The sequence below is a fragment of the Helianthus annuus genome, chromosome 16 (assembly GCF_002127325.2).
Source record: "Helianthus annuus cultivar XRQ/B chromosome 16, HanXRQr2.0-SUNRISE, whole genome shotgun sequence".
NCBI classification, from domain to species: Eukaryota; Viridiplantae; Streptophyta; class Magnoliopsida; order Asterales; family Asteraceae; genus Helianthus; species Helianthus annuus.
In genome coordinates, this window is record NC_035448.2 from 5128464 (window position 1) to 5152971 (window position 24508).

Sequence of the window (24508 nt, forward strand, 5' to 3'; positions counted from 1 at the left end):
TGGACAAACATGTAAATAAAATACAAGATTTTTATTAATAAAATTGTCCCAAGTTATAAAAATATTTTGTGCCTTGTGCATTCAAATCAATTTTCTAAACGTTTTCAAAATGAGTAAGTTAAATTGTATTTACCAGTGAAAACTGACGTATTTTCCAAAAAGGTTAAGTGACAGGTACTGTACGTAATTAATTGGCTGGGAGCTCAGGGCGTCAATAGGGAATCTTGCAAGTTTTAGATGCCTAAAGTCTGTTGAACAGTTTTCTTTTATTTTGATCCGCCTGTGGATCCCTTTGCATACCGTTTGTAATACTTTGATATTCTCATTCGGTTGTAAAAAATTATCTTTTGCTTCCGCTGTGCATTTAAATTGTGTTGTTTGACTATGATGATATCAATTACGTCACGATACTCCCCACCGGGCCCACCGGTAATATATGGAAATTTCGGGGTGTGACAAGATTACCTACGGTGGGTCGTAGATAATCCATGAGGGTACGTTGGTCCGCCATTGGGAGTGGGTTCCCCGAAACTTTCTCTTGGTTTTTGGCTTTTAGTCTTTTCCTGAGAAAGCGTTCGGGTTCTTCTAGAGGTTCTTTTATGTCCTTATTAGAACTGGAGCTCATACATTACGTAGGGTTGGCGTCTGGTTCCAAGTCCTGCAACAAAAACAGAAAAGAATGCTGGTCAGAAGGTTTACCACGGCCCCGTGCTCAGTGAACACGGCCCGTGGTCGGAGTTACAGTGATTATTTTCCAGATCCCAGTTACTGGAGAGTTGGACACGGCCCCGTGTTGCACCGACACGGCCCCGTGGTCAGCCTTCTGTAACTTGGAAAACTAAAAACTGCCAGTAACAACGCTGGGCACGGCCCGTGCTGAGCTCTGCAGAAGCTGAAAAACTAAGAAAATCCTAAAAAAATTAAAAAGAAAATAAAAAAAATGATTAGGCCGTTGATTCCTAACTTTCTTAAAATCCTTGTGTCCCCGGCAACGGCGCCAAAAACTTGATGTGCGTGTAGTGTAATATATTTTTGGTATATATTTTAAGCCCTTTTTACACTTTTTAGCCAAGTTTTAAATTTATACAACACGATATTTACTAACACTAAACACACATGTGGGAAAGTGCACCCATCGTGGACGTAGTATAGTGTTGGTAAGATACCGAGGTCGTCCAAGGACACAAGATCTTTTAGTACCGGTTTATCCTCAACGTCTAATCAAATCAAAATGTTAGAAAAAGATTTTTAAACTAAGAAAATAAAACTAACTAAATGCTGAAAAAAAAAAAACAGATAGACAAGATGAATCACTTGGATCCGACTCGTGTATTAGTATAACCTTTTATTATTTTCGCACTTGTTTAAGAGATTATCTTAGTTATTGTAGTAGGCCCCTCTTTTGAAGGCGACGTTACCCTCAACCCAGTAGTTTGAGTCAGCAAGGATACAATCCTAAAGGGTCGGATTATTGAAAGATAATGAATTAAGTTATTAATGCAAATTATGGTAGGCCCCTCTTTTGGAGGTGACGTTACCTTCGACTAAGTAGTCTGAGTCAGCAGGGATACAGTCCTAAATAGCCGGGTTATAGTATTAATAGTAGTTAACTTATGAGGGGGTCAAAGAGTTTGGATCCCCGCCATCCAATACCTTTGGGTATTGAAGGAGATCCTACTAAATTTGACCCAGGTCCCTTGCAGGACCTCTAAACGCTGAACAAGGGCAAGACCCTTACCAAACCGTTCCCTTAACCCCCGACCAGGTAGCCAACATACCTCCATATAGACCGTGGAGATATGAATGGTGAAAATCTTTTATTTTATATAGACAGTAAAATAATGCCAAGACACCACGGACAAACGATAAGGAAAAGTCACCTTCAACATAAGCAACTAGTTATTAAAGTCATTAATACAAAACCAAATAAAAAGTGCAAAAGATTAAAAATAAAAAGTATTATACTAAACACTTGTCTTCACCAAGTGATGTAAGAGACTTAGGCAAACATGGCCTTGATTGTCAAGAACTCTTACGATCAATCTTGGATCCCGAGACGACTCACACACTCTATGATGGACAATGGATGATGGTGGTGGATGATGGTGTTGTGATGGAGGTGGGAGGTGGATGAAGTGTGAGAGAGGTGGTGTGCCAAGGGATGAGTTGCAATGAAGCCAAGCACTCCTATTTATAGGCTGAACAGAGGCCTGGGCACGGCCCCGTGCCTGTCTGACACTATCTCTCCTCATTAATTGTAATTCACAATTACAATTAATGCGCCTGCAGTACTTTGGGCACGCCCCCGTGTTCACTGGGCACGCCCCCGTGGTGAGCAATAGAAGCTTCTACATGTATGTCTTTTCTGCTCATTCTTGGGCACGGCCCCGTGCTCGCTGAGCACGGGGCGTGTTCAGTCTTCTGCCTTCTCTGTTTTGCTTGGGAGGATGCTGTCGAGGGGTCGGGCAATCCACTTTTGTTCCTTTTCTTGTATTTATGTTAGATTTAACTGCCTTTTTGCTTCTTTTATTAATTTGAGCTCATTTAATCCTGAAAATACAAAAGGAAGACAAAAACACACTTTTTCCAACATTAGTACTTAAAAGAGGTTAGTTTTATGCCTTATTTTATGTAATTTATATGTTGCATTTACACACATCACTTATCTCCCAACCCATTAGTCATACATACATATACACCAAATTAATTATTCATCTCAAAATCAAAGAGAAACCACTAGAAATTATTAATATGATTTATATGTTTACATTAAATTGAAGATAGAGATAGAGATTTCAACAAATCTAAAGCAAGATTTTACTGTATTAGGTCGAACAAGAATTCCAAGAAAACCTTCATATTTAACCTAATGGGATAAACACATAATTATATTTTACAAATTTCATTGTAATAAACTTCGTGTTTTTAATTTCGAAATACTTTGTTTAGATTTACTAATCAATTGACTTACCCAAGTCTCCTCTGCCCTAGCATCAACCCATACAAGATTTTCTTCTTGAGCGTCCCCTTCCGAATCAACGTCCAAAATTAGTGAGTTGCTACAACTTAGATCTTTATCCAATGGTCGACTTCCTTTCCTGCAGTGTGATTGCTTATATGCTTCACGAATCGTCAATTCACGCCCAAGTTTCCTTTCCTGTAGAATTTGGAAGTTAATAAAAATGATAATATTGACATGATATATATATATAATAAAAGAGGGAAATTAACAATTTTTACCGCTTTTCTTTTCATGGTCACATAGGATTGAGATCCTAGCGTATGTTTGCCGCCGGTGGCCCTACTTCTAATCTCTTTGTTTCTTAAAGACTTTGCTTTCCACTTAGGTGTGTTCCAGTGGTCAAGCATTTGTTTCCATATCTCAGATCTTATCCATGTTGGTTTAAAGTCAATAAGATCGGTCATATCGTCTCCAACATTTTTACCTTGTTGTTTCGCCATAGCTTTAGCCTCCTTCCGTACGTTACGCAACAAAGTGGGGAATTTACCAGCAATGCACTTCTCCCAGCACCTATAAATTGGTGCATGGTTTCTCTCCTCCCACTGATAATACATCTATGAAGAAAAAAAAAATTAAATAAACATACATAATATTCCAACAAGTTAAATAAAAATTGTCTAAGTACACACACCTGGAATCGCTCAAACAATCGTGTCCTGTGCTCATTAGGAACATCTCTCCAGCTGTCCCATGGACCGGACCACAAACTTATTAAATTTGATGAAATAGTCCGGGTAGCAGTCCCTTGATTACTAAATCTACAAATTGAAAGCAATGAATACAAAACCATATTAGTAACATATTTTATGTACATAAAGAAACAATACATGTGTACTTACTCTCCTTCTACAACCCAAATCCAATCGCGATTGATAGGTTCAGGTACTTGGGCTTGGGAAGCGCTTCCCCGCCTCGCGGGAGCAACATGAAAAGCAGACTCATCATCACCAGCGCTACTCTCAATAGGAGAATTCATCAAGTGAAAATCATACTCAACATCAACATCACCAACACCTCGATCACTGGAATGAACACCACCTTGCCCAACTCCTCGATCACCCGCTTGACCACTACTTTGATTGTTACCTATACCACCACCTCGCCCAACTCCTCGATCACCCGCTTGACCACTACTTTGACTGTTACCTATACCACCACCTCGCCCAACTACACGATCACCCGCTTGATCACTACTTTGACTGTTACCTATACCACCACCTCGCCCAACTCCTCGATCACCCGTTTGACCACTACTTTGACTGCTACCTATACCACTACGTCGCCCAACTACTCGATCACCCACTTGACCACCACCTCGCATATAAACTCGACCACCACAACGCCAAACCTCTTGAGTAGTAGCAAGATGGCTACCTTGACTACTACCTCGTCCAATACCTCGTCCACCAGCTTGACCAACATCTTGCCCAACACCTCGACCACCAGCTGGAACACTACCTCGACCCATAGTACGTGCCATGATATCTGCAACAAAAGCAACAATAAATATTTAGAAAAAAAATATATCTGATAACACAAATTAATTACAATCACTTTGAATGTTAGACAACTAATTAGCAAGCAAAACATTATTTGGAAGGAAAATAGATTATGCACAATTCTAAATAAAAACCTAACCATATATATAAATCAAACCTGTCACTCGATTCTTCATTCTCAGAATTTTCATTGTTAAACTGAACTTCTTCATCATTATCGTTAAAACCCTCATCAGCTAAATGTGTGGCTTCAAACTCAACTTCATCATTATTATAATCGTCGACATCTTCCCTTCTTCTGACCTTCCATTCTCATGTACATAAGAAATGGGGAGAAGATCCTCTGTAACTGTGCATTCTACCCTTTCATTCTCTTGAAAGAAATGTTCCATGTCGGCATCATCATCCTCCACCACTTCAGTAACATCTTGGGCGAGTTGGTAAACTCCCCTTGGGGTCGTCTTTACAACCGCTAACCAACCATTTAGTTCTTTTGCTTTTGAAGGATATGATGTATAATACACTTGTTGCGCTTGTGATGCTAAGATAAAGGGGTCATCAACACATCCTATTACCGTAGGTTTAACATCAACCATATGAGTTTTGGGGTCTACCCTTACCCCCTTCACAGGATCAAACCAAGTACATCTAAACAAAACAACCACACAACGCCCGGTGGTGCTATGGTATTCCAACTCTAGGATCTCATCTAATAATCCATAGTAGTCGTTTTCATTTTTGTCGTACGTAGCCCCTTTGACACAGACACCACAATTTTGTGTGACTCGGCCATCATAAGCTGTTTGTGTGTGAAACTTGTAACCATTGACAAAATATCCCTTGTGAGATTTTACATAAGTAAGCGGCCCTTGGGCTATGTCTCTTAGATGTTCCTTATTTGGAACATTCATAACCTACATTCATAAAATTATGTTAGTTTTTTTTAATGCTATGACATAAAGACAAAGGTGTGTCAGAATGCTTACATGCTCCTGCAACCACTTAGCAAATTCCTTCTCTTTCATTTTATCAAGGGTTGCTTCATCAAAGTGTGGGAAGGAATCTCTCAACTCATTATCAAATAGCCAAACGGACTCGAGAACCTCTTCACAATTAAGTAATATATAAGTATGAGCCTTGTCTCTATCTTTTTGTGTAAGAATTTTGTCATGTCCACCCTTTTCAAATAATCTTCGAGAAGGATGTTTGAATATACTTAATCGAAGATCGGTACTTGAAGAACAAGGAATGTTAGGGGCAAAGTTGCGTGGTTCACGAACTGTCGGCTCTAGATACAGAGAGCAATAGTTTGAAAGTTCATCCACAAGATTAGACTGAACAATGGAACCTTCTATATTCCCTTTGTTTTTAATCATTCTTTTTAATCGACCCAATTTCCTATAAAAATGAACTGGAAAGTTAGAAGTTATCTAACATATAATATGTGAAATTGATATGTTATTAAGTTAAAAATGATTACCTCTCGTAGGGATACATCCACCTAAACTGCACCGGACCTCCGAGGATAGCTTCATTCGCCAAATGTATAACAAGGTGTTCCATTGAGTCAAAGAACCCAGGTGGAAAGATTTTTTCTAACTTGCAAATAGTTATGACGATACTACTCTTCAACTTTCGTAAATCTTCAAGGTGTAGAACCCTTGAGCATATGACACGAAAGAACGTGCAAAGCTCTAGTATTGATTCCCATATTTGCTTTGGTAGCATCCCTCGTAAGACAATAGGAAATAATCGTTGCATGAAGACATGACATTCATGGCTTTTAAAGTTGTAAAAGGTATTATCCTTAAGGTTCACACATCCCCCAATATTTGAAGCATAGCCGTCAGGAAACTTAACTTGTTTCAACCATTTACAGACTTCATTTACTTGCGGTTTAGTTAAAGTGTATGTTGCTTTTGGTTTAGAAAATTTATTATTGTCTCTTCTCGACAGATGTAATGATGGTCGATTGCAATACTTTTCTACATCCTTCCTTGCGTTGACATTATCTTTTGTCTTAGAAGTATCCATCACCGTTTGAAATAAATTCTCAAAAACATTCTTCTCAATGTGAATCACATCAAGGTTGTGTCGGATTAACAACATGGGCCAATATTCAAGCTCCCAAAAAATGCTTTTCTTCACCCAATTATGGGTTTTGCCAAATTCTGGATCTCTACGCTTTGGGTTAGACGTTTCACCTTCATAGACAACTGGGATGTTAGAGACTTCTTCAAAAATATCCCAACCAGTTAACTCAGGTGGAGGTCCCAATAAGGACCTTGTTGATCTTCGAAATCCATTTGCATCTTTACGAAAAGGATGAGTCTTTGGTAGAAACCTTCGATGACAGTCGAACCAACATGCTTTGCCTCCAGCATCTAATCGAAAAGCTTTTGTGTCTCCCATACAATATGGGCAAGCTAATCGACCATGAGTGCTCCAACCCGATAACATTGCGTAGGCAGGAAAGTCACTAACTGTCCATAAAAGAATAGCTCGCATAATAAAATTTTCTTTATGATAAGCATCATAAACTTCAATGCCTTCCTTATACAACTCTTTCAACTCGTCAATTAATGGTCTTAAAAACACATCGATGTTTTGACCCGGGCTCTTCCCGCCAGGAATAATCAAACATACTTCAATAAATGAATCTTTCATACACATCCAAGGAGGTAAGTTATAGATTGTAAGAAAGACAGGCCACAATGAGTATGGAATTGAGTTGGAGTTATTTGGATTGAAACCATCGGTGCATAACCCAAGACGAACATTTCGAATCTCTTTTGCAAAGTCAGGATCCACTGCATCAAAATGCTTCCAAGCGATGCCATCACTTGGATGTGCCATGCTACCCTCTGTTGTTTTGTGATCATGGTGCCATGTCATATCTTTGGCTGTTTTTGAAGACATATACAACCTCTTGAGTCTAGGACCAATTGGCATGTACGACATCACCAAATTAGGTACCTTATTTTTGTGACTCTTATAACGAGATTCCTTACAATATTTACATCGCGTTAATGTTTTGTCTTGCTTATAGAATAACATGCAATGGTTTTTGCAAACGTCAATTCTTTCGTAAGGAAGACTTAACTTTTCCAAACTCTTCTTTGTTTCATAAAAGTTTTTCGGGAGCTTATTCTCTTCAGGAAGTAATGCATTAACCATGGAAATGTTATAGTTGTAAGCTGCGGTAGACACGTTGAAAAGTGATTTCCATGTTAAGAAACTCGTGGCAGCTTGTAACTTTGAACAATTTGTAGCCTTCATCCCCTCCCATAATGGTTCATCAGCTGCTTGTAACATGTCATAAAAGCTTTTTGCTTCTGGATTCGGTACATGTCCTTCCAAAGTATTTGAAGTATAACCACATGCATCCATGTTATCTAACACCATGCGTCTGTAACCATCTTCATTATCATCAACTTCCATTGTAGTAGAAGATTGTCCGACGTCACGCATAGAATTTTCGCCATGTTCACTCCACTTTTCATAACGAAGCATGAAACCTTCCTTATACAAGTGTTTTTGAATAGTGGCTCTATCTCTATAACTTATATTTTGGCATTTAAAACAAGGACATTTTATCTCAAATATTGTCTCACCATGCTTATTGATCTTATCAACAACTACATCATTAGAAAATGCAAAGTCCAAAAACAAATCCACATTGTCACAATATTCAGAACTAAGAAATCCGTCAGTATCAGTCTTTTCATACATCCATTGTCGATTGGTAAACCACGCCATTACTAATCAATGCTCCCTAAAATTATTGGTTCAAGTAAAGAGGATTAAGTCGTGTTCTAAAACCATTGGCAAAATCAAAATCCAAAACAAAACATATGGAAACTTCAACTTAATGCTAATAGTTTAATTCTAAAAATAAAATTATTAATAAATTAATTTCACTAAATTAAACAAATAGAAATATGTATTTTGTAAATGAAGTTATGAATAATCTATTAAAGGTTACTTGGGTTGATATATCAGATCATTGCTATGTACTTACTGTACATACATACTCTTTATTCAACACTTTTTTTTATTCTACTAGAAACATGCAGATCCACAGGTAAGTCAAATAAACATATGGCCACGTCAAAATAAATATATACTTACCAATAGACCTGGCAAACGGGTCGGGTTGGGTCGGGTCAAAACGGGTTCGGGTCGAAACGGGTCAATTAAAATAAGGGTTGTTTTGATTCGGGTCGGAACGGTTTCGGGTTGAAAGGGGTCCGGGTCAGAACGGGTCCGGGTTGAAACGGGTCCGGATAGCGGTGATGTGGTATTATATAGCAGGAGTTGGCAATCGAACAGGAGAAGCGACCAATGTCCGAAAAATAAAAAATTTCGGGTCAGTTCGATGGTTCAGGTAAGTTTCGTCATGAAGTTGTGTACAATCTTTAAGGTATGACTGGTTGTTGTAATGAATTTTGATTACACATGGTTTTCTCTTGCTACAGCAGTTTGTGTAACTTATTACATTGTGCATGATGTAAGAAAACTCATTTAATTAAACTGATGCAAATATCACAAGATTCCAAAATAACACCATATTATTGATTTGATAATTAGTTACAGAAAATGAATACAATACTATCCAAAATTTAAAACTGAATCTAAATCCTTACATATAAATAACAAAACGAAAAAATATTATATTGAAAACCATAGCCGAAAGTCCCAAGATTCAATTCTTCTAAAACTAGTGAATGCTTATAACAAATCTCAAAATTCCCATTTATCTTGAACACATTAAGTTTCTTGATAAATGATGCGTTGAGTGGCAAAACACCATGAAACTTATTGTTTTTAAACATTAAATAATGCATTGAAAGGTAGAATACCAGGAAAAAGCCACAAAAAACAGGAAAAAAGAACTTGGTAGGCTCGAACTTGAGACATCAACTACATACAAAATTGGCTTTTACCAGCAGTCCACTACACAGTTTATGTTACAGGTTCCCCAAAAGAATATTAAAGGGTTCCTTTAGTATTTTTCTATTTAACTTAACACTACAAATTACAAACCGAACAGGTTCCTGGGAACCCCTTTCTTGGCTATAGATCCGCCCCTGGACAGAACAAAAGGTTATTTGATCTGTGTAGCAGTGAACTTGTTATTGGAAGAAAAAGAATATAAGTGAAAACAACAATAAGGATAAGAATAAGAATACAAAGCATAAACGCAGCAGCGGCTGCATAAACACAGCAGCAGCAGTGGCTGCGTTTTGATTATCGAGATGCAGTAAGTAGCTGAAAAGATGAAGATTACGATCCATAATACGAGAAATCCAAGTGTTGGGTATTCGAACAAAGGATCAGAAGATGAAACAAACGAAAATATGAAGAACTGACGCCTGTCGCGCGTCGCGACAGGTCTGAGTGTCCTTTTCTGCGTGCCGCAAATCCTAGTTAGGCCGATTTGATTGTTTTGGGTAGCGCCATGGGTCACGATACCCATGGGCTTACCTACCGCGGGCTGTGAAAGTCTCCTAGCCCATCAGAATTACGTGAAAGTTGGATTTGGGCCCTTAAAACGGGTTCGGGTCGGAACGGGTCAATTACAAAAAGGGTTGTTTTGGTTCAGGTCGAAACGGGTTCGGGTCGGAATGGGTTCGGGTCGGAAAGGGTTCGGGTTGAAACGGTCCGGGTCAGAATGGGTTTTTTTATTTTTTTATTTTTTTTTAATTTTTTTGATTTTTTTATTTTTCGTTTTTTTATTTATATATATTTTTAGCCTATCATGCCCAAATCCATCTTGACAAAAACCCATCTTGACCTTAAATCCATTATAAGTTTAGGAGCCTCATCACATAAGGAATTAATTCTTGGAATAAAGAAGATTTGTAACAGCTAGTTGGAGTTCCTATTATACCCTTGGTTTCAATACAGCCGAGGCTGGGTGGGTATAAAAGATGGCTGATCGTTGTTAAGCTGTACATGGATCTGCTGTTTTCGTTGCTGAACACCCAAAGCTGGGACTTTTGGAGCTGGTGTACATGGGTTGCCTATTACCGGATCTTGATTCCGAGTTTGGCTTGTTTCTTTTGGCTCTGGGGTTGGTATTCTGTCCCTGTTCTTCGGTTAACGAAACAAAACCTTCGCTCAAAACTTCAATAATCTGATAACTTTTCGCTCAAAAAAATCGCCTATGCTCCAAAAGCGCGCGCTTTTGATAACTATGGCTATTTTGACCCATATCGACCCAAACTCGTTTGATCCGTTATCAAACACACCCGACCTGCGCTTTAGCTAAACGGGTTCGCGGGTTCAACCTGAAACTGACCCGAACCCGTTTAGACTAAACCCAAACCCACGGAAAAGTTGCTAAATCCATCCAAAATGACTAACACTCTAACAAAACTAACTTGATAAAGGGGTAATTTAGTCATTGTCTTAATTTATTTAATATACTCTTTTTTAACAGGTTATTACATGCCCCACCCTTTTATAAACAAGATCAGGTGCGACAGTGGTGTTTTAAACACCTGCGTTACGCAGCAGCGCGCCAAATGTTTATTCAGCATGTTTTTAACATGCTGAATAAAAATATATGTACTAATATTATATAGTTATAATAAAAATAAGGTGTGTAAACAATAAAATGGAGAAAAAAGAATATGAGGCAGTAAGTGAATTATATAGTTTTTAAATCAATGCTATACAAGCAAATCAAATTGCAGCTATTGAATTTGATTATCTAATGATCGTAAGTGTTCAGTTGGAGCAGCCGCTGCTGTGTTTCTGCAGCCGGCGCTGCTGCGTTAAAACGATAAGACAACCTCAAATATATTTTACATATATATGTAATATAATTAATGGAAAGTTAAATAAACATTTGGCGCGTTTAGGCTCGCGAGTCGGCTCGAGCTCGATAAGCGAAGCTCGGGCTCGGGCTCGGGCTCACTTACCAAACGAGCTCGGGCTCACTTACTTATCGGCTCTAGCTCGATAAGTGAAGCTCGGGCTCGGATCGATCCATATAAAAAAATATAATAAAAAACCTCTAAAAATTAAAAAAAATGATAAAAAATCAAAAAAATCTAAAAAACTAAAGAAAATAAAAAAAATCCTAAAAAATAAAAAAAAATCTAAAAAATTTAAAAAAAATAATGAAAATTAAAATCACACACAGTGGCGAACCCATGATTTTTTTTCAACGGGGTCCGCTTTTTCAGGTCTTAAGATTTTTCACAACCGAACGTTAGAATTTTCGAGTCGGTCGTCATTCGGGTCGGGTCAGACGAGAAGTGTAATAAAGAGGGATCAAAACATTGTACCAGGTGTGGCTTTAGAGGGATCAAAACAGATGCTTCCGATCGAGGATGCCGACACCTCATCTGAGTCAAAGGAACTAGCTGGCTGTTTAAATGGGAATGGTGGACCGACTCCCGCTGTTGGAAAAGACCAGAAAGATAACCAGAAAACAGAATGTACTTCACGTGTTCAGTTTCGGTCTGTAACTTAACGTGTTAACAGATGACTGATAACCGGACCCATTATCGAACCGGTCAACTGATGGTTTTAATGGACTTAACAGAACTGGTTATATTGTTGGTTTGCAGTTTGACTTATTTCCAAATAATATGGCTACATATAAACATAAATCGTACAATTATATATCTCAAAATCCATATCTGATCAATCACAAACCCTATCATCATCTGAACATTCAATAATCCATAAAACAAACACTCAAAAAAATGAAATAAAAGTTACCTGTCAAACAGAAGCACAAACAGAACCTCAATCCAGCAGCAGCAACTGGAAAGTAAATAAAACTATTGTTAACCATCTATTGAAAAGAAAAAAAAAACTCAATTACACATGAAGAAGGTCGTACAAACCAGAACTCTAAAATAATTGATATTTCAATACCATGTAGATGATTAATTCCACATCGATTGATATTTTGAAGAAAAGAATTCCATCAAGGAGAAAAGGAAATTGCATTCAATTAGGGTTCTAGGGTCTCATAGGAACAAGAATCATACCTTATGCAGAAGCTCCAGTTCTTCGATTCAGAGGTTGATGGAATGATGTATAAGGGTACGTAGTATTATGTTTCTTGTTTTAATATTCAATCAAAACCCTAATTAGTGGAGAGGCTGGTTATGTGAGTTAATTGTGGATAATATATGGCGCTCTAAAAATAAAAATAATCCCGCTCAAATTTTATGGTGACTAATACAGTGGCAATTCAATCCCCAAATTAAATTTTAATGTTGCCACCATTCTTCCGGTCACAATTACAAAAATCTGGCCCACGAATTTCGTTAGTCACAATTTTAAAACCCAATATAGATAATGGCAATTTGTTTCCCACGAATTTGTGATGGGAAATAAATGGTGACAAATTTTGCCACCTTTTAGCTATCAATTTCTATAAGCACGCTTAATTTGCTAGATTGCTACCTTTTTTTTTTTTCGGTAGCAAAACTTTGGTGACAATTGCCTAATTTTCTAGTAGTGTCTATTTCAGTATATCAAATTCCTCTTTACTGAAAATATCATGATCGATTTTTTATATTTGAAATTGGATGAACGTATAACAAAGACAAAACAACAACTAACAATAGAAAAACAAAGCAATCCTTTGTGAAATATGTTTAGATTTCTACGTTGATACGCGGACGGATGTTTTATAACATCCATCGAAGAAAAACAATAAATTTTGTTAAAATAGGACATATAAAAAGAAACACCGTTTATGATCTTTTCTACAAGAGCATAAACAACGGTCCGGTTGGAGGTGTTTGACTCATGTGGTCCGGTTTGCTTGAGCAGACTAGGTTGATTCGAAATGGTAGGGACCACCTACTCACAAACTTATTCTATTTTTTTTTTTTTGTTTTTTAGTGTAAAAAGTGAGGTTTGATGTGGAGGTTTGGAGTTGTTTATTGTTGGAGGAAAAGTGAGGGTGTGGAGTGGTTATGGTTTAGAATGATGTGACATGCTAACTACGCAGTCCGTTGGATAGACTTTGACCATCGTTAGAGATGCTCTAAGCAAGTTAAAATCTAACGTGGCGAGTTATCGTCACAAACGTTTTTTTGTTTTATTTTATGTTTTCTCACACAACTTTTACATAATTAGGTCTAAAATACTTTTTGTTTGTTAACATACATATATTTCTTTCCGCAAGGTGCGTGGAAATTCCACTGCTTATAAACATAGCCAAAGTTAGTCGTTTTCTTAATAGCACAATGATAAACATAGCCAAAGTTAGTCGTTTTCTTGATAGCACAATGATATTATATTATTTGTATCTTACAAAAGTTGTCATTACATAACTTGACTTATTTTAAGTAGTTATTTTAAAGAAATGCACACAGATATACTTAAGTCAAAGTCTTACAAGTTACTAATTTTTTAAAGAAAAACACACACATAGTACATAGTATACTCACTCGACCCCTTGAGCAGGAATCTCTGGGAGCTGATGAAACACTCGAACACAACTATACACCGAGCAAAAAGCTTGTACAGTAGTCAAGAACAACATAAGCAAAGCAGCCAACAAAGTTAAAATCTTCCAAGATGCAAACACATATTTCTTCAATAACTTGGAAATTTTCACCCTCCATGTTTGGTCATACATCTTATTCACATTTGCAACCACTGTATCCATGTAATCCACCTTTGTCAACTTCACAGATTTACTCATTCCGTTCCATAAATCAGCAACCTCTTTATCACTCTTCAAATAGTTGAACACTATATCTCTTTTACTCAAATACTTTGCGTCTTGTTCTGTGTCGATTATCCCATTCATTAACTCGGTGTAACGAGCCATCACCAATGGTCCCGTTGCAACACAAGCTTCGTGCGCTACCAGGTTTCTTAAATAAACCTTGGTGTTCCCATCCAGTTCCACCTTCGGGAGGTACAATGTACATGTTTTGACATCAAAACTAATGTTGGATATTCCACCTTCAACCGGTTTGAAACGGATTCCTGCTTTGGCCATATCTGTAACCGACGGGATCTTGATCTCTTCTATCTTTGGGGCTTTTGGCTCACCATTTTCGTCCTTCGGTTTCTCCTGTCCTCTACCAAAAATGCTTTCCCATATTGGTTTGAGTAGAGAAACTAATGGTAATTTATTACACACAGCCATTGGCTTCCCCAACTTGAATTTCTTGATAACACCTACTTTCTTGATTACTTGCAATATGACATTCCAAACCTTTGAAACATCAGGGCTTTTTGCTAAAGATTCTTCTTTTTCATCTTGAACTAGCAAGTCGCTGGTTGGATCGTCCGGCATGTCGATCTCATGATAATTCTATCAGAGAGAATATACTAAATTATTGATGAACAATTTATGTTTATAAGATTAATGTAGGGCCTAGTAATCCTATACCACCCCAAGCTCAAACGACCATTCGACGAAAAATTCAAACGGCCGTTTAAAGATAAAGAGTTACGACGCAAACCCTAACCGTCATAAACGGCCATTTTACAAATCATCAAACAACCTTGTTAAAAGTTTTAAAAGAAGAGGGGTTTATGGTGCAAGAGCAGATCTTCAAACCGCCGTTTTGTACTAACTCAAACATGTGTTTTAAAACGGTGTGAGATTAGATTGTTAGTGGTGTGTATAAAGAAACCCTAATCCAACATCCTTTTTAGTTAGGGGGGACGGGCCACTCATTGGTTCCTTTTTGTGTCATAACACCGCCGCCACCCACAAGGGTAGGCCAGGCGGGTATGTTTTGCCACAAAGACCACCCGGGAACATGGTGTAAATGTCGATGCACTTGTTTGACCATTAGGATTGGTGGTGGGCTTTGATTGGTTAAGGAGTTTAACATTATTAAAATAAAAAAAAAAAATAGTTTATGGCAAGGTTAAGGCGCCGACAGTGTTTTATGGCTTAAGGGTAGTTTTAAAGATTTTTGACATGGTGGTATTTGATAATAATAATATAACAATAAAGCTTAACTAACATAATCTCTCATACCGCTGTGCTAGGGTTTGTGTTGCTGTAGAATTCGGCTTCGGGCACAGTCATGTGGTAGAGAAAGTCGAGCAGGTGAACACACTTTTCGATGGGAACATGATCCCGCAATTCTTCTCCAACAAACGGAGTAAGATCGCGATACAACTCTTTCAACATTGTCTTCAACATGTTATCAGCATCATCTGAGTTCTTTAGTTCACCAGTTTTTATATAGGCCAACATCTTCCTGAGTAAAAACAACGGGATCTGATTCTCCACCTTCACCACATCTCGAAGAATCGCCATATGAGACAGATCCTTTGTAACGTCCTTCGTATTCACACCTTCCTTTTTATCTAAATACACCTGAAGAAAATCAAGTAAATACGCCGTGTCAACAACCATCATCCACACTAGTGTGTCACCATACATACTCAGAAACGTATGGTAGCAAGCACGGATCTCAGCCTCGTGATCTTCCTTCATTTTTTTCACAAAGTTCTCGAAGGTATCATTCATGTATTTTCGGGTTCTTCGGGCAGCAGCCTCCTTGTTCCTCTGCATGTTGTGGACGTCGGGCAGCAAATGGTGGAACGGGCCTAACGCGACTTGTTGTGGGATATAGCATTTGGGATCGGTGGCTTGAAGCACTTTAGGGACAGTGAAGACACAAACAATATTCTTTTTTTCTTCATCGTCTTGTTCGTCAACTGATTTACGAATGTCTTCGACCCATTTTGTTTCGTCGAAGTCGTACTTCACGAAGCTGGGTGAGGAATGCATGGTAAATTGGCGATGGAGTTGAATATATGCTTGTGATAAGGGTAGTGTATTGCACTAGCAACATATATACACACTAGCTAGCTAGTAAAGTGACTGATCGAGTGATATATTATTCTAAAGAACACAATGTGATATGTGTGTTGGAATCTGAATAAATGAAAAAGAAGTTTTTAGGGTGTATATGTGTGTAGCCACCATGGACGGACCTATGGTAGGCTAAAGGGGCGGGCACACCCCTTAAGAAAACGACAGTAGTGTTATATGCGGATTTAAATCCGAATCGAACCCCATAAAATTTCGTGATCGCACCCCATGAACTTAAAGTGAAGAGAAGAGAAGTAAAGAAATCGTTCAACAAACCTTTCCGGCCAACAATCATTGCTAGAGTTCATCTCTGTTTTCGTTGGAAGAGAAAGTGTTACGTGAAGAATAATAGTTTAGGGGTATTTTACTAATTATTAGTAGTTTAGGGAGTCTAATGTAACTGTTTGGGTTATTTACTTATTTATGTACGTAATATGATGGAAGGAAATCAGATTTGAAGTTTGAAATTCTCCTATCTTCTCCAAATATTCTCCTAGTTCTTCTCTTTTAGGGTTTAACCCTATCAAGGGTATCAGAGCCGTTCCGATCTCCGGTCGGAATTACTTTCGATTACCATGACTAACACTCGCAATCAAGAAATTGACAGCACTCTCAAGGAACATGGCAAGGCAATCTCAAATCTCCAAGAAACCCTAGCCGCCAAGTTGAAACAACAAGAACAGTCGATGAAACAACAAGAAGAGATCTTACGAGCACTCAAGGAGCATTCAAGCGGTGGCAGTTTTAGCGGCGGCGGAGGCGGCTTCAGCGGCCCAGATAAAGGGCTGTTTAGCAATGATTCGCGGACGGGTACTCGGAAGACAGAAGACATAATTGTTATTGATGAAAATATTAACAATGATAATTCCATTGTTGCACTACATGAGACAGTGAAAAAGCTCCAGCCCTTCAATGAAGACACCGTTCTTCATAAAGGAAGAAAACATAGAGACACACTTTGCATAATCCTTGCTAATGGCGCTTGCGAAGAACCCGAAACTAGACTATACAATATTGTTAAGGCTGGCCTAATGGTTCCGAACAGTGATGCGGTTCCTGTTCGTCAAGGTCTTCATGTCAAATATGGTAGGAAGTTTGATACCCTTCCAGATGATGATATAATTGACGTTGTTAACAACAATCTTTTTGGTGTGTGTTTAAAGGCAAAGGCGAGTTCCGTAAATGATTGGCGCCCACCATGGCGCATCGCTAGGATTTCTCCGATTGCAATCGGAAGGACCGAATGGCGTCCACCCTGGAATGAGTCGACCCAAACTCATGGATGCTGCATTTTTTTTCTCTATTTTGTGATTCCTGAGGTCAAGAATCTTTTAAGGGGGAAGTATTGTTACGTGAAGAATAATAGTTTAGGGGTATTTTACTAATTATTAGTAGTTAGGGAGTCTAATGTAATTGTTTGGGTTATTTACTTATTTATGTACGTAATATGATGGAAGGAAATCAGATTTGAAGTTTGAAATTCTCCTATCTTCTCCAAATATTCTCCTAGTTCTTCTCTTTTAGGGTTTAACCCTATCAGAAAGAGTGCGATTTTTTTTCTATAATAAAAAATAAATGTTTATGGGGTGAGAGAAAAGTGAAGCTTTTACACTCACTCTTTTATATCGTGAATAGGTAAGACTAAACGGTATGGGGACCGTCCCCGCCCCGTCTAGCCCCGTCACCGCCTCACCGGTCCCCAACACTATTTCCACAGGGACGTCGTCGTTCTCTCCGTCTTCTCCCAGCCGTTCCAGCCGGGCCGCCGCATCTATAAGTTTGTTACCATTATCTCTAAAGATAGGTTTTGTTGTTTTTCTTTTGTAATGTTATGAAATATCACAAGAATGAGATTCTCTAAGATTTTTTTTTTTCTTTTCTGAAAGGAATTCTCTAAGATATTGAAACAAAATTCTATATGCGGATATAAAACTGCAACAAAATAATTTCACCAGTTATTAAAAAACTCTTGTCCATTTAAAATTCTGAAGCAGAGAGCCAATTGGATAAAGTTTGATCAAGAAACCATCCACACTAGAGGGAAGATATATCTAACAACCCATTAAAAAAATTAAAATAAAGACAAAAGAAAATAACAGGGAATCAATTTCAATATATGTCAAATACGTCTTTATATTGAAAACCCATGATCATTTATGTTTAGAAATGATTGAAAAAGTCATGCTCTAGTGGTGGCCACTGGTATTTAAGTTTCATATATGGTGGGTCTGTGTGAGTTTTCCTCTTTAGGTCTCAAGTCCGAGTTTGGGTGATAGTGGTTTCTCATTGAGTGGTTTAAAGTTGGGGATCTATTGTGCGAGTGGACTCTCTAGCACGAATCTGGTTAATGCAATGTATGCAAGACCTCCCATATTCACGAATAATTCACATCTTTCAAAAAGAATATAACAAAAGACAAAACGAAAACAAGAAAAAAAACCCAATAAATTTAGATGAAATAGGACATAAAAAGAAACATTGTTTTATGATTTTTCTATCAGCAGCCTAACATCTAATGTGCAGTTATCCCCATAAATGTTGTTTAGTGACATGACCACTTACTTAACTCTCATATTTAATATATAAGCATAAGCTTATATGATCATGTGTATCATCATACCAAAGTAGTAATTACATATCTTGAACACCATTAAGTAGTTTTTGACATGATAGCATACAAAAGGAAATACAAGGCTAGAGTACTCTAAACCAGATAGAAGCTAGACTACAAATCCTGACAAACAGGGGCGGAACCAGAGGGGGGTCAAGAGGGTCAGTTGACCCTCCGATCACCAGAATTCATTGAATGTTTATATAGAAAATCAGAGTGTTAAAGAAACAAACATAAAATGGACTCCTAATTTTTAACATGTAAAGAAAATAAGCTTATGATGACCCCCGACTGCCATTGCTGACAAAGTTAAAGATGAACACACATAGTAAATTCATGTCGCTCCTTCAGATCCAGGAATTTCGGGGAGCTGATGAAACACTCGAGCGCATACATACACTGAGCAAAAAGCTTGTAATGTCGTCAAGAACAACATAAACAAAGCAGCCAACAACGTTAAAATCTGCCAAGATGCAAACACATATTTCTTCAAATACTTGGATGATTTCACTCTCCATGTTTCACCATACATCTTATTCACATCTGCAACCACTTTATCCATCTTCGGCACTTTCGTCAACTTCACAGATTTACTCATCCCATTCCACAAGTCTGCAACCTCTTTATCACTCTTCAAATGGTTCAAAACTATCCCTCTTTCCCGCAAATACTTTGCGTCCTCCTCTGTGTCGATTATCCCATTCATTAACTCGGTGTAACGAGCCATGACTAATGGTCCCGCTGCAACGCATGCTTCGTACGCCACCAGGTTTCTCAAATATACCTCTGTGTTCACATCCAGCTCCACCACTGGGAGGTACAATGTACATGTTTTGACATCAAAACTAATGTCGGATATTCCACCATTAACCGGTGAGAAAAGGATTCCGGCTTTAGCCATTTCAGTAACCGACGGGATGGTTATCTCTTCTATTTTTGGCGTTTTCGACTCACCACTTTCGTCGTTTGATTTCTCTTGTCCTTCTTCACCGCGAAAATTTTTGAACATTTGTTAGATGGGTTCTTTCAAGAGCTTTAGTATTGGAAGGCTGGATATGATCCTCCATGGAAGTTTGGTTACCAAAATGACTGGTCTCCCGAAAATAATTCTCTTGGAAATTCTTATCATACCAGCGTTTGATTTGGAGAGGATTTTCCATATGTAATTTGTGAACCCTCGAAGATCACTAGGTTTTGCAAAAGACTCCTCTTGATCACCATCACATGCTTCCTCAGTAATACCTGTTAAGGGTATAAATTGTAATTAGCTAATATACTTTGTTAGTTATAATTAGTTTGATAGTTTTTGTAGGTCAAGTGACTTTATTAGTAATAAGACTTGATTAGATTTGATTTGAGGTACTTGAACTAATTTACTAACATCATGTGCATTAATGATTTGCATATCTCCTTTGTTTTTAATTTTAAATCATCCTCAATAAAGTTATTGGGTAGAATAAAAAATAATTTTTTTACATTATTATATTTCTTGTATACAATGCTAATATTTATACAATATATTTTACAAAGATATAATTGGGTCTTTAGACGGCCTCCAATGCTTCAAGTGAAGGGGCATTTGGTGACGTGGAGGCTGCATGTGGGAAGGATGCAATGGAGTGGATGATGAAGGGGAAGACTTGTAGGTGGGGAAGTGCAACCAAGTGTAGAGAGAGAAGGTGGACCCATTCAATTTTTAAGCTTAAAAAAATAGAGGAGAGAGTGTGGATGTGGGAAGGATGGGTTGGAGTTAAAAAGAGGAGAGAGAGTGCATTTGTTAATAATGAGTAAAAAGCTGATTTGACAATGATGCCTAGAATGCATGTAGTAAATGCAGGCCGATGCATTGGAGACAGTCTTATAATAAGTTACTAAAACATGATTCTTTTAGTTACTTGGATTAAAAATAAACTCAAGTTAAACACAAAATGTTCTAATAAAATGAGAGTTAAAGAGAAGACTAAATTACGATTTTGGCCCATGTGGTTATATCACTTTTACGCTTTTAGCCTAAAAAAGAATTTTTTAACATCTGAGCCCCCAACGTCTTTTCTTCTAATCCATTTTGCTCCTAACATTTAATGGATGGGGTTAGTGTTAGGGGGCCAAAATGGTTTGGAAAAAAGACGTTGGGAGCTCAGATGATAAAATTTTTCTTTTAGGCTAAAATGGTAAAAGTGATATATTAACAGGGACCAAAATCGTAATTTACTCTAAAGAGAATAAAGACGTTTTTAGAAAATAGCGAAATATGGGAGCTAGTAAGTGAGTGTTTTTATCCTATAGTTATATCATATCGGGTCAAGTTATTCTACAAAGGCTTCTAATTGTAAGAAGTGTAAGAAGGATTTATAGAGTGACAAGTGTCCAATAACCTAAAACTAAACCCACTACATCACCACCAAAAACCTAAACACCCACCCCCACCCCACCCCACCCCACCATCACCCAAAAACCTAACCACCCCCCACCCCCCAAAAACCTAAAAAAACCTAACCCCCCCCACCCCCCACCCCACCCCACCTTTCCCAAAAACCTAAAAAAACCTACCCCCCCACCCCCAAAAACCTAAAAAAAAATCTAAAAAAAACTAAACACCCAATTTTTTTTTTTTAGGGTGGGTGATGGGGGGGGGGGGTGGGGGTTTAGGTTTTTGGTGGTGGTGGATGTTTAAGGTTTTTTTTTTTTTTTTTTTTTTTTTTTTTTTTTTTTTGTAGTGGGTTTTTTTGTGTAGTGGGTTTTTTTAGGTTATTGGACACTTGTCACTCTATAAATCCTTCTTACACTTCTTACAATTAGGATCCTTTGTATTTGATCCTAATCCATATCATATTTTCAAAGTTCTACACTTTCTCTACGTTGTAGATCAGATTTTGTTAGTTGATACAAAATTTACAATATATACCTTCATACTCGATCTCAATCACCTCATCTATATGAAGCTCTTTATTGTTCGGCACGGTCATGTGGTAGAGAAAGTCGAGAGTTCATCTCTGTTTTCATTGGAAGAGAAAGAGTGCGATTTTTTTTCTATGATAAAAAATAAATGTTTATGGGGTGAGAGAAAAGTGAAGCTTTTACACTCACTTTTTTATATTGTGAATAGGTAAGACTAAACGGTATGGGGACCGTCCCCGCCCCGTCTAGCCCCGTCACCACCTCACCGGTCCCCAACACTATTTCCACAGGGACGTCGTCGTTCTCTCCGTCTTCTCCCAGCCGTTCCAGCCGGGCCGCCACATCTATAAGTTTGTTACCATTATCTCTAAAGATAGGTTTTGTTGTTTTTCTTTTGTAATGTTATGAAATGTCACAAGAATGAGATTCTCTAAGATTTTTTTTTCTTTTCTGAAAGGAATTCTCTAAGATATTGAAACAAAATTCTATATGCGGATATAAAACTGCAACAAAATAATATCACCAGTTATTAAAAAGGGTGAGGGTATTGGTACATCCCCCAAAAGTAATGACACACCCCCCAGCAGCCCCGTATAAGGCAATGAGGGTTGTATAGGGTTTGAGTGCATTAATTATGTCAGAAAAAGTAAAGTTATACGACCCTCATTGCCCTATGAGCGCTGTATTAGAAAGGTGGTAGTTGGAGCATTAAACCCTATACGCCTCTCATTGCATTATACACTGCTCATTGGTACTATAATCTCTGAATTTAAGGTATATTGCTGACAAGACAGCTGAGTTCAGACTGAAAAGGCTGAAAAGGTGATCCGCATATACGTGCTCATGGCCCTATACGCTACGTATTGTTTCGAATTTTTTCCTTTTACCCCAAGCTTACGGGATTTATGTAATACAAATGTTCAAAAATCCCAAAAAAGTGATGAAAATGATAAAAATTTTCAAATAAACGGCCTGGTTAAATTAGATTCGAATCACGATGTCAAATTGGGACTTTGAATATTTTTTTGGTGAAATTTCGAATGAGTCATATGTCTCCGAAAGCGTTTGGTTACCCGGCGTTGATCGAGGTGAGGAGGAGGTGGTTTCCGTGCGTCCGCAACACGCCGGAACTTACCATTCGCATCAGGAAGGGAGTGTGCGGTCCGTGGTGCCTGATTTGAACCAGGTAAAAAATTCATATTGTCGTTTTGGTTATTTTAGTATAACCATTAAGTTGTTTCAGGTCGTAGAGGAGGCGGGACCATCTTACGTGGCTCAAAGCTATCCGCAACAGGAAAAACATGCATACGGGACTTACCATTCCCATCAGGAAAAACAACGCAAGAAAAAGTCCGAGGAAGGTGCTTTTGACATCGAGGAAGACGAGAACGAAATCGAGAAAGGTGTTACACACTTCGAGGAAAGTGATCAAGACGAGGAAGATGGTGGTGGCGGGGACGATGGTGGTGAAAAGGACGATGGTGCTAATGACCCGAAAAAACAAGGAAAGGTATAACATTACCGTCACTTACGTGTTATTCGTTATGTATAATGTTTATTAAATTTTAGACAATTTTGATTTTGTATACGTGTTATTCGTTATGTATAGGTTTATTAGAAGGGTGCCTATTAGAATTTAGAAAAAGTTGATTTTGTTTACGTGTTATTCGTTATGTATAAGGTTTATTAGATTTTAAACAAATATAGTTTTAAACATAGTTTTAAATTACCGTTGTTTCAGGTATTTGCGACACTTCACGAGTTAAAGAATTGGGCTTACAAAACAGAAATTGCGAAAGGTTACGTCATTGTGACCGAACGAACGGTAACAAAAGGTGAAGATTCGTCAGCAAGGACAGTGAAGATATGGTTGCAATGCGACCGTGGAGGCACATGCAAAAGTAAAGCAACAGTTCGGCGTTCTGGTAGCAAGAAGATTGGGTGTCCTTTTAAAATGATAGGGAAACTAGACGCAAGTAGTGGCAATTGGAGCTTAGTGGTGAAGCAAAAGGATCATAACCATGAGCCTGCGGTATTTCTCGAGGGTCACGCGTTTGCAAGAAGGTTAACCCCAGACGAAGAATTATTGGTAGAGAGACTTTATATTCAAAACATGGAGCCTACGAACATACATTTAACCATAAGAAAACAAAACCCACAGAGCGTTTGCATTCTACGAGACATACAAAACGTGATAAAAAAGATTAAAGTCAAAATGTACGGTGATCGGACTCCAATGTAGATATTGGAGCAAATGTTGCATGAAGGAAGGTATGTTTACCACACCCGGGTGAATCCTGAAACAAATGCGATCGAGGAGGTTTTTTTTGTTCATCGGTACTCGTACGATATGTGGCGTGCTTTCCCATATGTGTTGATGATTGATACCACTTACAAAACTAATGAGTATAGACTTCCGTTTGTTCAAATTGTGAGTGTGACATCGACACACAAGTCGTTTTGTGTCGCTCATGCTTTTATCTCTAAAGAAAAACAGGATAACTTCTTGTGGGTCCTACAGAACCTCAAAGGATTGTTGGAAGAGGGTATGGAACCGCGCGTGATAGTAACAGATTGCGATAAAGCTTTGATGAATGCTTGCGATAAACTATTCCCAAAAGCATCCAAATTGCTATGTCGGTGGCACA

General features: G+C 38.1%; 4 protein-coding genes across 4 annotated transcripts; all 4 read right to left on the reverse strand.

Annotated features, from left to right (window-relative positions):
* Nucleotides 1-2703: 2703 nt before the first annotated feature.
* Nucleotides 2704-4813, reverse strand: LOC110918874. The gene is made up of 7 exons (XM_022163154.2): nucleotides 4679-4813; nucleotides 3862-4507; nucleotides 3654-3780; nucleotides 3241-3576; nucleotides 2972-3157; nucleotides 2822-2866; nucleotides 2704-2736 (listed from the first exon to the last, which is right to left on the reverse strand). Exons 1-7 carry the CDS (start codon nucleotides 4752-4754, stop codon nucleotides 2704-2706), a joined length of 1449 nt encoding a protein of 482 aa, XP_022018846.1. The 5' UTR covers nucleotides 4755-4813.
* On the reverse strand, nucleotides 4758-12915 carry LOC110918873. Its single transcript, XM_022163152.2, has 5 exons — nucleotides 12534-12915; nucleotides 12259-12303; nucleotides 6002-8296; nucleotides 5508-5919; nucleotides 4758-5435 (listed from the first exon to the last, which is right to left on the reverse strand). The coding sequence occupies exons 3-5, from the start codon at nucleotides 8278-8280 to the stop codon at nucleotides 4758-4760; spliced, it is 3369 nt and encodes a 1122-aa protein (XP_022018844.1). The 5' UTR covers nucleotides 8281-8296; nucleotides 12259-12303; nucleotides 12534-12915.
* A 1030-nt stretch (nucleotides 12916-13945) lies between these two features.
* Nucleotides 13946-16267, reverse strand: LOC110917709 (putative UPF0481 protein At3g02645). The gene is made up of 2 exons (XM_022162171.2): nucleotides 15506-16267; nucleotides 13946-14827 (listed from the first exon to the last, which is right to left on the reverse strand). Exons 1-2 carry the CDS (start codon nucleotides 16265-16267, stop codon nucleotides 13946-13948), a joined length of 1644 nt encoding a protein of 547 aa, XP_022017863.1.
* A 2816-nt stretch (nucleotides 16268-19083) lies between these two features.
* LOC110915894 (putative UPF0481 protein At3g02645) lies at nucleotides 19084-21951 on the reverse strand. Its single transcript, XM_022160638.2, has 2 exons — nucleotides 21868-21951; nucleotides 19084-20204 (listed from the first exon to the last, which is right to left on the reverse strand). Exon 2 carries the CDS (start codon nucleotides 19969-19971, stop codon nucleotides 19297-19299), a length of 675 nt encoding a protein of 224 aa, XP_022016330.1. The 5' UTR covers nucleotides 19972-20204; nucleotides 21868-21951; the 3' UTR covers nucleotides 19084-19296.
* Nucleotides 21952-24508: the final 2557 nt, after the last annotated feature.

Excerpts from the sequence above, each read along its gene's own strand:
- LOC110918874 (XM_022163154.2), bottom strand. The coding sequence starts at position 4,754 with ATGAGGGTTTTAACGATAATGATGAAGAAGTTCAGTTTAACAATGAAA. Across the intron at positions 4,508-4,678 it reads AATGAAGAATCGAGTGACAG|ATATCATGGCACGTACTATG; the intron begins GTTTGATTTATA and ends CTTTTGTTGCAG. Across the intron at positions 3,158-3,240 it reads TGACCATGAAAAGAAAAGCG|GAAAGGAAACTTGGGCGTGA; the intron begins GTAAAAATTGTT and ends CAAATTCTACAG.
- LOC110918873 (XM_022163152.2), bottom strand. The coding sequence starts at position 8,280 with ATGGCGTGGTTTACCAATCGACAATGGATGTATGAAAAGACTGATACT. Across the intron at positions 5,920-6,001 it reads TGGATGTATCCCTACGAGAG|GAAATTGGGTCGATTAAAAA; the intron begins GTAATCATTTTT and ends TCATTTTTATAG. Across the intron at positions 5,436-5,507 it reads CTAAGTGGTTGCAGGAGCAT|GTTATGAATGTTCCAAATAA; the intron begins GTAAGCATTCTG and ends TTATGAATGTAG.
- LOC110917709 (XM_022162171.2), bottom strand. The coding sequence starts at position 16,267 with ATGCATTCCTCACCCAGCTTCGTGAAGTACGACTTCGACGAAACAAAA. Across the intron at positions 14,828-15,505 it reads ACACAAACCCTAGCACAGCG|AATTATCATGAGATCGACAT; the intron begins GTATGAGAGATT and ends TCTCTCTGATAG.
- LOC110915894 (XM_022160638.2), bottom strand. The coding sequence starts at position 19,971 with ATGTTCAAAAATTTTCGCGGTGAAGAAGGACAAGAGAAATCAAACGAC.